The 15,027-nt window shown below is 36.1% G+C and overlaps 1 protein-coding gene across 6 annotated transcripts in view; it reads right to left on the bottom strand.

The window, feature by feature from the left end:
* Positions 1 to 1,107: 1,107 nt before the first annotated feature.
* Positions 1,108 to 15,027, bottom strand: part of HNRNPLL (heterogeneous nuclear ribonucleoprotein L like) — a 41,516-nt gene continuing 27,596 nt past the window's right edge. For all 6 annotated transcript variants that reach the window (XM_015112138.3, XM_077959701.1, XM_015112144.3 and 3 more), the window contains 6 exons: positions 11,666 to 11,883; positions 8,283 to 8,404; positions 7,614 to 7,815; positions 6,876 to 6,933; positions 6,689 to 6,787; positions 1,108 to 2,153 (listed from right to left, as the gene is read on the bottom strand). In XM_015112138.3, coding sequence (XP_014967624.1) covers positions 2,098 to 2,153; positions 6,689 to 6,787; positions 6,876 to 6,933; positions 7,614 to 7,815; positions 8,283 to 8,404; positions 11,666 to 11,883 — 755 coding nt within the window. In that variant the 3' untranslated portion in view covers positions 1,108 to 2,097. The remainder of the gene's footprint in view (positions 2,154 to 6,688; positions 6,788 to 6,875; positions 6,934 to 7,613; positions 7,816 to 8,282; positions 8,405 to 11,665; positions 11,884 to 15,027) is intronic.

Below are 15,027 nucleotides of genomic sequence, written 5' to 3'. Positions count from 1 at the left end.
AAATGCCCTGCCAATACCTACAGGTTTATTTCTTAGTATCTTAGGCATTAAAAAGTCTGTAGGCCGGGCGCGGTGGCTCAAGCCTGTAATCCCAGCACTTTGGGAGGCCGAGACGGGCGGATCACGAGGTCAGGAGATCGAGACCATCCTGGCTAACACGGTGAAACCCCGTCTCTACTAAAAAATACAAAAAACTAGCCGGGCGAGGTGGCGGGCGCCTGTAGTCCCAGCTACTCGGGAGGCTGAGGCAGGAGAATGGTCTAAACCCGGGAGGCGGAGCTTGCAGTGAGCTGAGATCCGGCCACTGCACCCCAGCCTGGGCGACAGAGCAAGACTCTGTCTCAAAAAAAAAAAAAAAAAGTCTGTAATTCTGTAACCCACATTAATTTTCAGAGGAGGAAAGAAAGTAGACAACTATTACATAAACCAAAATTAAGGCATTTCAATTTTTCAACAGAGGTAGAAAAGTATTTATAGGGGGAAAAAAGCTTTGTTTATTGTAAAGTTAGATAAACTTAGGTATTAAATTGGCAACGAGTAAGAAACATACATAGCCCAGTATCGAACACAGTTCACACAGTTACCCTTGGCATAACTTACTGGGTTCTGTGATAAGGGTCTAAAATACTTCTAGGTTAAAATTTAATTTTTTATTTATCTTTAGAGGAAATGCTGGTCCACTGCCATCAAAATGAGGGGAAATAAATGTTAATGTGTGTTTAGTTTCCATCTAAACTTTCTATTAAACAGCTCTAAAACTGTAAACACGTGCCTTATTTATAAAAGGACTTTTATATTAAAATTTAAAATAAAGTCTTTACAAAAGATCTAAATGGAACTTGCATTTACAAATTTGTTTAAAAGTGTCAGGATTACAAAACTGCTATTACCAACTATTGATATCAGTTATTCTAGGTAGATGACACATATTCTCCCTTTTTTTAAAGATGAAAACAAAATGGCCACATCAGTTTTTCTATTGCAAAAAAGCTGTGAACTTGATAACAATCGTGCTATAGTCTCTTAATACCACGTTTGGTCCTTAAATCTTACTTGCCTAGGTATAAAATCTATTATTTTAAAAAGAAAAAAAAAAAAAAGCAGATCCAGTGGGAGAAAGAATGTTTAATAAATGGTATTGAGACAAATAGCTATCTGTTTGGAATAAAAATAAAATTAGATCCTTAAATCTTGTACCATATAGAAAAATACATATTACTGATGGATTCAAGAGTAAAAAATAAAAATGTAAATATCCAAAATTCTACATACAATTTTAGGGGGTACACAGATTCTCTGAAGCCCACCCATAGATCCCAGATTATTATCTATAAGAGGAACTGTTAATTATAACCTCTATTAAAATCTCAATGCCAAATACTAGCTGTATTTAAGTCACATGCAACAAATGAAAATGAACACATTAACTCATTGTTATAAGTTTATAAAATCTCCAAACTGGACTAGAAACAGAGAGGCATGTCAATACAAATGGACACTGACTTAAAAAAAAATACACCAATTTAAATAAGTTTGAATGCATACTGTACAAGTGTATCCATGTCTGTTAGCCTTTCAGAAATATAAAATCAGTTAAATCTGTAGTACTTAAAATTCAACATATGTAATGTTATTCTCAAACTTGATTAAATAAATACAAAGTTATGTTTAATATGAGTAACTGCAACATACTTAAACATCTAAACATATAATAGGAATTCTATATTAAAATGCAATACTTTCACCTGCATTAATCTCTTACACAATGAAAAAATACTTGCAGATAATTAGCATTAAGAATGCAAATATATTTTTACTGTGGAAGAAAAATTACAGTAATAAGGTTAGAAATTATATATCTGTATAATCTACAATGAAGCTGTAGATAGTCTACATTATGATATTCTATCTTAAAATGAAAACAATTCAATATTTAAGTTTACAACAAATTTACTCAAGGCAAAATATGTTTATTACAGAACAGGATCTTAAAGTAAGCAAGGCAACATGAGATCAACCATTTTAGATTTTTTTAATGAAGTGTAGCTTTGAAATTGTAATAAAGGTGAACATAAATTCTAACATGCTCTTCTCTTCTTATAAATGGGATGATGTAGAAAAGCAAAGCTTCAATGTATAGGGATTGGAACCATCTGTAAAAAGTAAAAAACAGAGTTAATATTTCACTTCATCAAACTTTCAATATCACTTTGAAGTACCAGAGTAAATTATTTCACCTTTTTATACTAAATATAAAGAATATGGTGAATATAAAGCAGGAATATAAAGAAGTAAAACTGACCAGACTTGGTGGCTCACCTGAAGTCAGGAGTTCGAGACTAGCCTGGCTAGTAAGGCGAAACCCCTCTCTACTAAAAATACAAAAGTTAGCTTGGTGTGGTGGTGTGCGACTGTAGTCCCAGCTACTCTGGAGGCTGAGGCAGAACTGCATGAACCTGGGTGGGAGGTGGAAGTTGCAGCGAGCTGAGATTGTACCACTGCACTCCAGCCTGGGTGACAGAGTGGGGTGACAGAGTGAGACTCCGTCTCAAAAAAAAAAAAAAAAGTAAAATTTCTAAGTAAGGTAAGGGGAAGATTTTTATTCATATTTACTGAAAGGTAAGCTCATGAAGGCAGACTTTATTGACTGCTACATTTCTATTGTTCTCAACACTGTTCGGCACTCAATTTTTTTTAGTGAACTGATCATTAAAGAATAAACAGTATTGGCCGGGCGTGGTGGCTCATGCCTGGGAGGCCAAGACGGGTGGATCACGAGGTTGGGAGATCAAGACCATCCTGGCTAACATGGTGAAATCCCGTCTCTACAAAAAATACAAAAAAACTAGCCGGGCATGGTGGCGGGCGCCTGTAGTCCCAGCCACTCAGGAGGCTGAGGCAGGAGAATGGTGTGAACCGGAGAGGCGGAGCTTGCAGTGAGCTGATTATCAGGCCGCTGCACTCCAGCCTGCACTCTAGCCTGAGGGACCGAGCGAGACTCCGTCTCAAAAAAACAAAACAAAACAAAACAAAAAGAATAAATAGTATCAGGATTAAGCAGCAAAGTTCACATTGCAAAAATACTGCCAGCAGTTAACTCTCTATAAAAGTCAATTCAGGCCAGGCGCAGTGGCTCACGCTTGTAATCCCGGCACTTTGGGAGGCCGAGGTGGGCGGATCACGAGGTCAGGAGATCGAGACCATCCTGGCTAACACAGTGAAACCCTATCTCTACTAAAAATACAAAAAATTGGCCAGTCGTGGTGGCAGGCGCCTGTAGTCCCAGCTACTCGGGAGGCTGAGGCAGAAGAATGGCGTGAACCCAGGAGGCGGAGCTTGCAGTGAGCAGAGAATGTACATGTACAAAGCTGGAATTTACATTTACATGTACAAAGCTGGAATTTACAAAGCTTTGTACATGTACAAAGCTGGAATGTACATGAAGACATCTGTGATCCCAAAAGTTTCCAGGAAATCTAGTATTAAATCTCTCTTCATCAATGGGGCATGTAAGTTTTGAAATTACTGGGGAAAAAAAAAAAATTGGGTATACTTCACAAAAATATTTCCACTTTGCAAATTTTTCTTTCCTTTAATTTTTCAGACCAGGCAGAAAATAGCTCTTCCTCAACTGTATATATAAGAAATCAAAGCAAAGAACCGGTTTTGCTATCTTAATGTATCACAATTTTAGTATTAAAAGCTGTAGTTCATTAAAGAAAAAAAATTCCTGTAAGGGGAAAAGCATATGCATCAACAAGTGTGTACAAGACACTGCGGAGGATAAAAACATACATAACTGTCCCTATCTGCAAATAGTTTACAATTTATATACTATCTCTAATGTATTTCATATAACTTTAAAGCTTTTTAAAACTTTCTCTCAAAAATTAAGCCTGACTCACTACTTAATAACATTTCCCTTTTTTTTTTTTAAACTAAAAGTAAAATGAGAAGGAAGTCGACATTGTGGCTTGTGCCTATAATCCCAGCAACTTGGGAGGCTGAGGCCAGAGGATTGCTTGAGGCCAGGAGTTCAAGACCACCAGCCTAGGCAATACAGCAGGACCCCCCCATCTAAAACATTTTTTAAAATAAATATACATCAATAAGCTGGGCATAGTGTTGCATGCCTGTAGCCCCAGCTATTTGGGAGGCTGAGGTGGGAGGATCACTTGAGCTCAGGGAAGTTGAGGCTGCAGTAGGCTGTGATTGCACCACTGCATTCCAGGCTAGGACATGAGCAAGACCCTGTCTCAAAAAAAAATAAAGTGTTTCTTACTTTTTATTAAGGAATTTTCAAACATACACAAAAATATAGATAGGTTTAATGAATCCCCACATACCTATCACTCAGCTTCAGTAATTGTCAATATTTGGCTGTCTTACTTCATCTACCTACCCTTCACACGTAGTTTTGAAAGACAGAATATTTCAAAGCAAATTTCAGATGTTATTCCACCCATAAATCATTCAGTGGTTTTTTTTCTCTTTTTTAAACCATCATTCATCACCACACCCAATAAGGTTCCCCTATTATTTAAATACCCTTTAGATCCAGGATCAAAGTAAATTACACAGCACAAAGTTTCAAAAATTAAACTTGAGTTTTCTCATGCCTGTAATCCCAGCACTTCAGGAGGCCGAGGTGGGCGGATCATGAAGTCCAGGAGTTTGAGACGAGCCTGGCCAACATGGTGAAACCCCGTCTCTACCAAAAATACAAAAATTAGCTGGGTGTGGTGGCAGGTGCCTATAATCCCAGCTACTTGGAAAGCTGAGGCAGGAGAATTGCTTGAACCTGGGAGGCGGGGGTTGCAGTGAGCTGAGATTGTGCCACTGCACTACAGTCTGGGGGACAGAGTGAGACTCGTCTCAAAAAAAAAAAAAGAGGCCATTGTTAGTATAATGGAGACAATAAACAAGCGGTAACAATTTCACTTGGCACAAATTAAAACAACAGAATACCATTTTTAATCTATCATACTGGTAAAAATTGAGTATCTGACAACACTCAGTGTTGCTAAGAGTGCTGAGCAATGAACATTTTCATATACCACAGGTGGTAATGTAAACTGGTGCAACCTTTATAAGGTACAATCTAGCAACATTTTACCTAACTATAAATCTTCATGTCCTACACTACTGAAAAACTGTCCTAAAAACACACATTAGAAAGTGCAACTATTGATCAGTCGTGGGTGCTCACGTCTGTAATCCTAGCACTTTAGGAGGCTGAGGCAGAGCTCAGGAGTTCAAGACCAGCCTGGGCAACACAGTGAGACCTTGTCTCTATTAAAAAAAAAAAAAAAAAAAAATTAAAAACTAAAAAATATTAAAAAATAAAAAAGTGCAACTATAAGGATGTTTATATTATATTACAATAACAGATAAAAACAAACAGAAGCAACCAGAGTGTTCATCAGTGGGGAGATATGGTAAATAAGACAAAACTGTGATACATCTCAATTATAAATAGCTATCCTGAAAATGCTTTAAAAAAGCAGCTTTGAATGTGGCAATATAGAAATAGCTCCAAGATATATTAAGTGAAAACAGCAAGACATAGGCAAGTATGTACAGAAGAATCATTTTGTTTTTCTATTTTTTTTTTTTGAGACGGAGTCTTGCTCTGTTGCCCAGGTTGGAGGACAATGGCGTGATCTCGGCTCACTGCAACCTCACCTCCTGGGTTCAAGCAATTCTCCTGCCTCAGCCTCCCAAGTAGCTGAAACTACAAGTGTGTGCCACCACGCCGGGTTAATTTTTTTTTTTTTTTTTTTTTGTATTTTTAGTAGAGACAGGGTTTCGCCATGTTGGCCAGGCTGGTCTCAAACTCCTGACCTCAGACGATCCGCCTGCCTCAGTCTCCCCAAGTGCTGGAATTACAGGTGTGAGCCACAGGGCCCGGCCAAGTTTTAAAAATATATATAATCATATACACACACTAGGGAAGAAAAAAAGAATGAGACAAAAGGTTCGAGGTTGTAGAAAGCTTTAACTTTTCATTTTGTACCTTTATGTACTGTCTGAGTTTTCTAACCATATGCATGTATTGCTTTCCTCTAAAATGATCAATAGGGATTGTAGAAGTTATAGCTTGAAGGTGATTCCAACCTCCTGGTACTCCCACCCTGTATAGTCCCCTCCCACACTCACTGTACTATGTTTGGTCTCTGTGACCAAAAAAATTGTAACGTTAAGTGATGGTATGCCACTTCCAATGTTAGGTTATAAAAAACATTGTTGATTTATCTCTTGGATCACTCAGAGAGAAGTCAGCTACCATGAAAAGGCCAATGTGGCTTGACTGAGCCTGCACACAACAACATGAGTGCGCCTGGGGGTGGATCTTCTGGCTTCAGTCAAGCCCTGAGATTACTGCAGACTTAGATAACAGTTTGACTGCCAACTTCATGAGAGATCCTAAGCCTGAATCACCCAGCTGAAATGCACCCAAAATACTAACCCTCAGAAACAGTAAGATGATAAATGTTTGCTGTTTTAAGATGCTAAATTGTATAGCAATTTGTTATACAGCAATACAGGAATTAATATGCCTTTTGTTTTCGTATTTATCTGTATTTTTTAAGAAGCCTATTAAGTGTTATTTTTATATTACCATGAATGTTTCTGTGAAGGTAACTCCCACTAAATAATTATGACACAAATACAGCATTTTACTTACTCGGGACTCTTATCTGATAGTGATTCAGTGCCGTCAGGGCTTCTACTGCATCAGTTTTGCACTCCCATTCTAATAGCCCAGAAAGTGTTTTGGCTGAAGCTAAAACAAAAAAACACAAACTCAGTTATTATTACTTGCTTATCACCAACTTAACCAGAAAACTTTAAAAGAGGGACTGTTCACTTACGTTTTGCATCAAACACTTTATATTTGATGAATGTAAGAACTTCATGGTCATTACACAACTGCCAAAGAAAGTAAAACTTCATTAAAAATATAGTCAAAATAATATCCCACTTTTTTACAGAAAGTAAACTTTATGGCAGAATTTAAGTTTCAATTCTGGAATGAATGGATTAAATCAAGTATGTTTTTACATACTTTCTCAAGTTGTATGAGAAAATCAATTAAAAACAGTAAAATTCTATAAATTATGTTAAGTAACTTAGTGCCGTACAATAAAATCACCAATTTGTTAACTAAAATACATATTCTCAGAGTTGACCAGGATTTATCTAGTACTTAAGGTAGGGAGTAGAGTTCCAGAAAATCATTTATCTGAAGCATTTCTTACAATTCTTACTTAGCATTTTCTAAGTTAGGGGAAACAATATGGATAAAATTTTGTTGTGGGTGAGATTTAAAGACATGAATGTCTTTAAATAACTTTCTGAATGCAGGAGTAAGACGACCTCATTCTAATTCCAACTCTCAAAAGGACTGAACCACACATCAACAAAGACCAATGAGGAATGGAGGCCAAAAAAGTACAACAGTCAAAGAATAAATTATCCGTACCAAGTAAATAAAATACTAATAATATCAAAAGCAAAAGAATGAGCAAGGCGACTTCCAAATGAAGCTAAAACAGATTTTAAAATAGGAAATGGCAACATTCTATACACATTTGTATTTCAGTGCCTACCTTTGTGAAGGTCTCCTCTGTGACACACAATGGAACATTATAATAATGCAAAACACAGGAGGGTGGCTGGATTATATTCTTAGATGCTTGGCCAGCACTTGTAAAGCGATTATTTTTGCTCATTGCAAAATCCTTGTAGCTACTCGTACCATCCTCCAGCTCAAATATTTGACTTGGAACAACTGAATGTTGTTTAGACACGCTAAAGATTAGAAAGAAAAGACATACAAAAGTACTTTGTTAGATAAAAAGCAACAAGTAGTCTCAGAATGCTGATATATTTTGCTTGCATAAATCTTAACCAAAAAAGGCATACATAGAGCTATTTAAATAGAGGATTTAGTTTGGGTTATAATCAATCACTCTTGTAGTTTAGACATCAATTAGAAAGAAAATCTATTAAATATATTCTCATATTAGAAAACTTTAACATAAAAACTTGCCCATTTTAACGTTTTATCATCATAAAACTAAAAAACAGGTATAGCTAAGCAAAATCTGAGTGATATGACCCTAATCCTTATCTAAAATCACAATACTACAGCTGTTGTTTAAGATGTGCCCTCAGTTACATTAAAATATTCTCAAGTTGACATTAATGTCTCTAATAAAAAAGGATAAAGATTTAAAAATATTTTTAAAAATTTATCATTTAAGATAGATAATTACCAAACATTAAGTCTTTTCCCAAATAATTTGACATTATTAAGGTGTGTGACAGCTCTTTCTACAGCATACTCATCACCCATTTCTACCAGTGCTGTACCAGGAATGGTCTTCATAAATTTTACCTGTAAACACAAAATCCCAAAAAGGTGACCATTTAATTCCCTTTTACAGTAGCAGAATTTTTTAAAGACAATATGACCTAAGTGGTTTAAAATACAGAAGATCACCTGGATTTTAACTATATTCTGCCATGTTACGAGATACCCTTAACTCTTATCAAAATTCAGTAGTTAAAAAGGAACACTATACTACTATTGTATAGCCCACTGAAGAACAGCACATTAATACATAATGTTATATATTAATTATGTGATTTGAGGGCAATATACTTAACTTCTCTGAGCCATGGATTGTTGTTGAAAATGTAGATAATACCATCTGGCAGGACTCATTAATATTTATTCTTTCAACAAATATTTATTAAGTGTCTAATATGTATTCATAAGCACTGTGGTAGGTACTGGGGATTTAATGGTGAATGTTAACAGACATTATCTTCCTGAACCTTATATTCTAGTAGTTAAGTCAGAAATGTAAAAGTAAACAAATAGTAATTACAAACTATGTAGAATTCTATTAATGCAACAAACAAGATGCTATAAAAGAAATAATACAAAATAGCCTTGAGATAGCATGGTCACAGGAAGGCCTGTACAACGTAGGGGAATACATGTTATTTCAGGACAGTTTGGGCAGAGGCCAAAGTTACCCTCTTGTACTATTTCCAGTTTTAGAATATAATGCTGTAAGGGTTAGAAGGTGTAAAGTATGATATCATTCAGCATAGTGCTTAGTCTTGGAAGTCCCTAAGTAGCTATTAAGTACAGTAGTTCCCCCTTATCTTTGAGGGATACATTCCAAGAACCCCAATGGATGCCTAAAACTGCAGACAATGCCTGGCGCAGTGGCTCACACCTGTAATCCCAGCACTTTGAGAGGCCAAGGTGGGATGCTTGGTTGAGCCTAGGAGCTTGAGACCAGCCTAGGCAACATAGTTGAGACCCCATCTCTACAAAAAAAAAAAAATGCAAAAACTAGCTGGGCATGGTGGCACACACCTGTAGTCCCAGCTACTCAGAGCGAGACTCCGTCTCGAAAAGAGAAGAGAAGAGAAAAAAGAAAGGAGAAAAGAAAGGAGGGAGGAAAGGAAGAAAGGAAGGAAAGAAAGAAGGAAGGAAGGAGGGAAGGAGGGAAGGAGGGAAGGAGGGAGGGAGGGAGGGAAGGAAGGAAGGAGGGAAGAAAGGAAAAGAAAGGAAAAGAAAACAGATAGAGGTTAAGCATAGTATATACTATATATAAGCATAGCATATATATACTACACTTTTTCCTGTACATACATACCTATGATAAAGTTTAATTTATAAATTAGGCACAGTAATAGACTAACAAAACAATAAAATAGAAAAGTTATAAATGATCTACTATAATAAAAATTATGTGAACATGCTCTCTCTCTCACAGAATCTTATTTTACTGTAGTCACCTATTGTTGGAGCAGTTAACAGTGAGTAACTGAAAGCAAAACTGTGGATAAGGGAGGCCTCCTGTATCAATGGCATAGATGACACCTTGAATGTATTTCCTTCTTATCTATTGACCTCTAAAGAATACTGAGAATATATTTACACAACAAATGCAACATGGCATCTATTTCCATCACTTCAACTACCCACTTTAATAGGATATACTACACCTGTACTTAAACAAAACTCAGTTGTAACAATTTTTCAGCTTTATTTGAAATCTCTTGTCTTCTCATGGGCTAAATTCTCTCCCTTGATTTAATCCAATGACTATCTACAAATCTAATAGTGACTAAATATACACATTAAATATGTGGTTCTTGTATTGGTAAATCTTCAACAGAAAGAAAAAATTAACTATATACGGATCTTTAAAGGATTATGATAGTTTGAGTTCAATGTACCACAGCCTATCATTTAAAATGTTTTAAAAACTTGGGAGATGTAGAGTGAAAGACACTAGAATTACTCAAATAACATATAGAAAATCTAAGTTTCATTAGAAAAAGTAATTTGAGTTTCTAAATCATGAGACAGTTTATAACACAAAAGACAAAGATCTACTAAAAATGTTGATTAAATTGCCTGATTCTGATTGTCTGCATATGTGAATAGCACAAAAAGAAAATATAAAGGAAGTTAAAATATACATTAAAGCCCATTTAATTATCAAACATGCAGTTCCCTCCACTTAACACTTGGGTCTAAGATAAAGTGTCTGTGTGAAAATAATACTTCTCCCAATGCTACTAAACCTATCCCATGTATTCTTGGCCAGTTACGCAAGCGTAAGTATCCCATATGTTATCCCCCAGACCAAATGTGGAGTTTTCTTTTTTTTTTTTTTCCTACTGTGATCAAATGGTTGACAAAATTCTTGTTTCAGAATTTTGAAGAGTTGCTTCCTTTGATCAAGGAGGCTTTAGAATTAATGAACTAAGAACTAAATGTACCAACTTTTTAAGCCATGTTCCCCTCCCACACAGTGACTCACATGCTGCAAGTACTTACTGTTGCAAAGAACACTAAAATCACTTAAAACAGGAAAAAAACACATTACTACAGTACTAAAACTCAAATTAGCAAGTGTATCAAACAACTGGTAACTTAAGACTACCATTCACTTTCCTAGTTAAATTTTCCATGATTCTTTCAAAAACTATTTATCTCACATTTGTGAGACATCAATAAATAAAATGTCATAGATTTGGGGAAAACACAGTTATTTGATAATAAAGTTACAATTATTAAAGACCTCCAAAATATGTAAATTGCTAGACAGAAAGTTTTGGACACATTCTATCAAAGTGGGTCAGTTTCAAATACTGATTGAGCTAAATGCACATGGTTCCTCTGAAGATAATAGAACCCTGGCATTTAGGAGGCAAGTGCCTAAATTCTAGAACTCTTCTGAAATTCACAACTTCTGGCTGGGCTCTTAAGCTTGTTTTTACATATACCCTCCATGAAAGTAACTGTTCTTTCAACATGTTAAATGCTAGAATCTCTTTGAAATGAGATCACAAAAATATAGACTTCATGCCTCTCATACCATAAGGTTGATTACTACTGCTTTAGATTTCTTTTTATAATGGTTATTTAAAAAATATTTGTAATATCAACAACCTATACTTATTACTTACCAACAAAAAACATTTTCCAGAGTTCCTATATAATGGATTTTTAGCTTATGTGGGTCATTACTGAAAGAACTTGGATATTCCTGACACGTATTTGCAGCCTTTTCAGAATTACTACTGAGTATCCTAGCAAAAGAAACTAATATAAAGAGAAACTTACCTTCTCAATATTTCCATATAAGCAGAATAGGTTGAAGACTCTTGAACAATTCATTTTTAGTTGATGTAATCCACTAACCATTACAACTGAACCAGAGGGATTTCCTCCATGCATGTAAGAGGAAGAAGCCTGTGGTAATGGATAAGCAACAAGCTCAGGTGTATCTCGAGAGCCCATTCTGTAACGACTTGGCAAAGGCAATAATGGACCATGGGATCCTATAAAAATGATCAAAATAAACAAATTAACTAACATATACATATAGTTCTGTTTGTAAATACTTTAGGAGATATACTGCACCACACAAAAAATAAACTCTTAATATTAGCTAGTTTGATGTACAAAGAAAATTCAAATGTATGGATATTTCAGTATAACCTAAGGAAAATTAATAAAATTTGTATTCATTTGCACCAGATACAATATATATTGACCTATACCTGCATACACCAGGCTATGAGTTTATATTTTTAAAATATGATAGTTTAACAAAAAAGGCAATGAGGTGGGGGTTAAGAAAATGAATGTAAAATTTGGGGCCACTGTATATAAATTATACCTCAAATTTTAAAAATATCACACACCAGGTCCTATGGGGGGGGGCAGGGATAGCATTAGGAGATATAGCTAATGTAAATGACGAGTTAATGGGTACAGCACACCAGCATGGCACATGTATATATATGTAACAAACCTGCACATTGTGCACATGTACCCTAGAACTTAAAGTATAATAAAATAAATAAATAAATAAATAATAAACCTCCTGCCAATGTCTTTTGGAGGAGTAATAATATTACATGTACAGTGAAATCTAGGAAGCTATCTCTATACAGATATAATAAAAAGAACCTCTTCAGTCCCACTGAAAAGTTGTTTCCTTGAATATATTTTACTGTGTACTTTCAGGTTGGTATCTTATTCCTAATTCTAATTTAGGAAACTAAACCCTATATTTAGTTAATAACTCAACTACACACAGGTGTCTTATTACAACTTCCATTTTTGAAACAATATCAAAAACCCAGAAGGAAATAATGCCTGAGTATCTAAAACTATTTCAGCAGAAACACACACACAAATCTGTGTTTCTTACATTGAGAATCCTCATTAAGAATCAACTTGCTAACTTTAGAGTAGCTTTAAACAACTTTATCTGTTTTTCCCATCCACAATACAAGTAACAAAAAATAAAGCGAGAGTGTAGAATGAAAAGAAATGACGGTGGAGAAAACTGACACTCAAAGTAGGCACAGGGCACATTTTACAGCAATAAGAAGACAGAGAAACTCAAAAGCAGCAACTAAGATGGAGACATGCAGCTCAGAAACAGAAACCCAGGGCCGGGCGCGGTGGCTCAAGCCTGTAATCCCAGCACTTTGGGAGGCCGAGACGGGTGGATCACAAGGTCAGGAGATGGAGACCATCCTGGCTAACACGGTGAAACCCCGTCTCTACTAAAAAATACAAAAAACTAGCCGGGCGAGGTGGCGGGCGCCTGTAGTCCCAGCTACTCGGGAGGCTGAGGCAGGAGAATGGCGTGAACCCGGGAGGCGGAGCTTGCAGTGAGCTGAGATCCGGCCACTGCACTCCAGCCTGGGTGACAGAGCGAGACCCCGTCTCAAAAAAAAAAAAAAAAAAAAAAAAAAAGAAACAGAAACCCTACACATCTTAGGTGCTCCTAAGTTAATTATAACAGAAGCATCGTCTGGGGTACGTGCAAAGGTCCCCCTGATGTGCAAAACCAATCCAAAAACCCAAGTCCTTTCTCCATTTCTCAAGAACTAAAGAGTATGCAATGTCACTGAGTTGCACTTTTTGTAAGTAAGACTAAGGGACAACTGTCATCTACCTACTAAGTGAATTACTAAGAACTACTAAATTTTGGTATTCATAACATACTATTAGAGCTTATAGGTGGACTCCAATTTTCGGTATTCTAATAACAGCTGCCATTCATAACAACACAGTAACACTACCACCAAGCACACGCAAACACGGTGTGAATTTCGGCAGTTTCAGGGAGGAATACTTTATCAATTTATCATCATCAGTGTCTCCTTAAATTGGTCATGGATTTCAACTACTCCTTTTATTGTCAACTGGTAGTTTAACAAAACAATCCAGCCGGGCGCGGTGGCTCACGCCTGTAATCCCAGCACTTTGGGAGGCCGAGGCGGGCGGATCACAAGGTCAGGAGATCGAGACCACGGTGAAACCCCGTCTCTACTAAAAATACAAAAAATTAGGTGGGCGCGGTTGTGGGCGCCTGTAGTCCCAGCTACTCGGGAGGCTGAGGCAGGAGAATGGCGTGAACCCGGGAGGCGGAGCTTGCAGTGAGCCGAGATCGCGCCACTGCACTCCAGCCTGGGCAACAGAGCGAGACTCCGTCTCAAAAAAAAAAAAAAAAAAAAAACAAAACAATCCAAATGAGCGACTGTTTAGTAATTACATATTTTAGCCTCTTAGACTGTTATACACACACCAAGATTCAAATATCAATTATTCTTATTCCTACTGCAAAAGTACATATACATAATATACTGCCTCCCCACCACCTACCATTTGCTTATACAGTAATAACACTTCACCATCATCACACTGAATTTTCTTTTTCATGGAAGTAAAAAGACACATGGTAGATAGGCAGTGGAAACTTTTACTCTATGTATAGTGGCTAAGGTCCAAAACCTCTGAGATCTACAGCCCTAACAACCAAAATCAGTCCAAAAGAATAACTGATGTTTATAATTATGACTTTGAACCATCATTATTAAATTACCTTATCTATACTACTTAAATTATTACCTATATTGTTTAAGATAAGAAAAATCAGAAGTCTTTTAAAAGTTTTCTATACTAAATTGATAATAGAAAGTCTGGGTGTTCAAAAAACTAATGCTTCAAATATTTAAAAAACTGATGTGGAAAAATAAATGGTATATTAACATCTTGAAGGCATTTTTCATCTTTTAAGCTTTAAAATCTTTGGTCTACAAACCATATCCAAAGATGCTACAAATTAATATACAAACTCTTCTTGAGCTTATAGCAAATAAATCTATATATCAATTTCTGCCACAGTTCAACTAAGAAAGCTTCTACCAGCTCATATCATTAAGTCTGGGCTTCCCAAATTAAAAGATGTAAAGAATTGTGATGATTCACATATATTTCATACTGCTATAATAAACCAATGAATAAACTTACTCTGATGGAATCTATGGGTCCTGAACCATAATTAACTCTTTCTATTCCCTTATAGGTCATCATATAGGAAAAGGAAAGGTAATCTACAAGGTGATTCCAAAATGCAAGTAAACCTGTTTTGCCGAACTGCTGTTCTGAAGGGATACATTTGT

Source organism: Macaca mulatta, chromosome 13, assembly GCF_049350105.2.
Source record: "Macaca mulatta isolate MMU2019108-1 chromosome 13, T2T-MMU8v2.0, whole genome shotgun sequence".
Classification (NCBI taxonomy): Eukaryota; Metazoa; Chordata; class Mammalia; order Primates; family Cercopithecidae; genus Macaca; species Macaca mulatta.
This window is presented reverse-complemented; position numbering and strand designations above follow the sequence as displayed.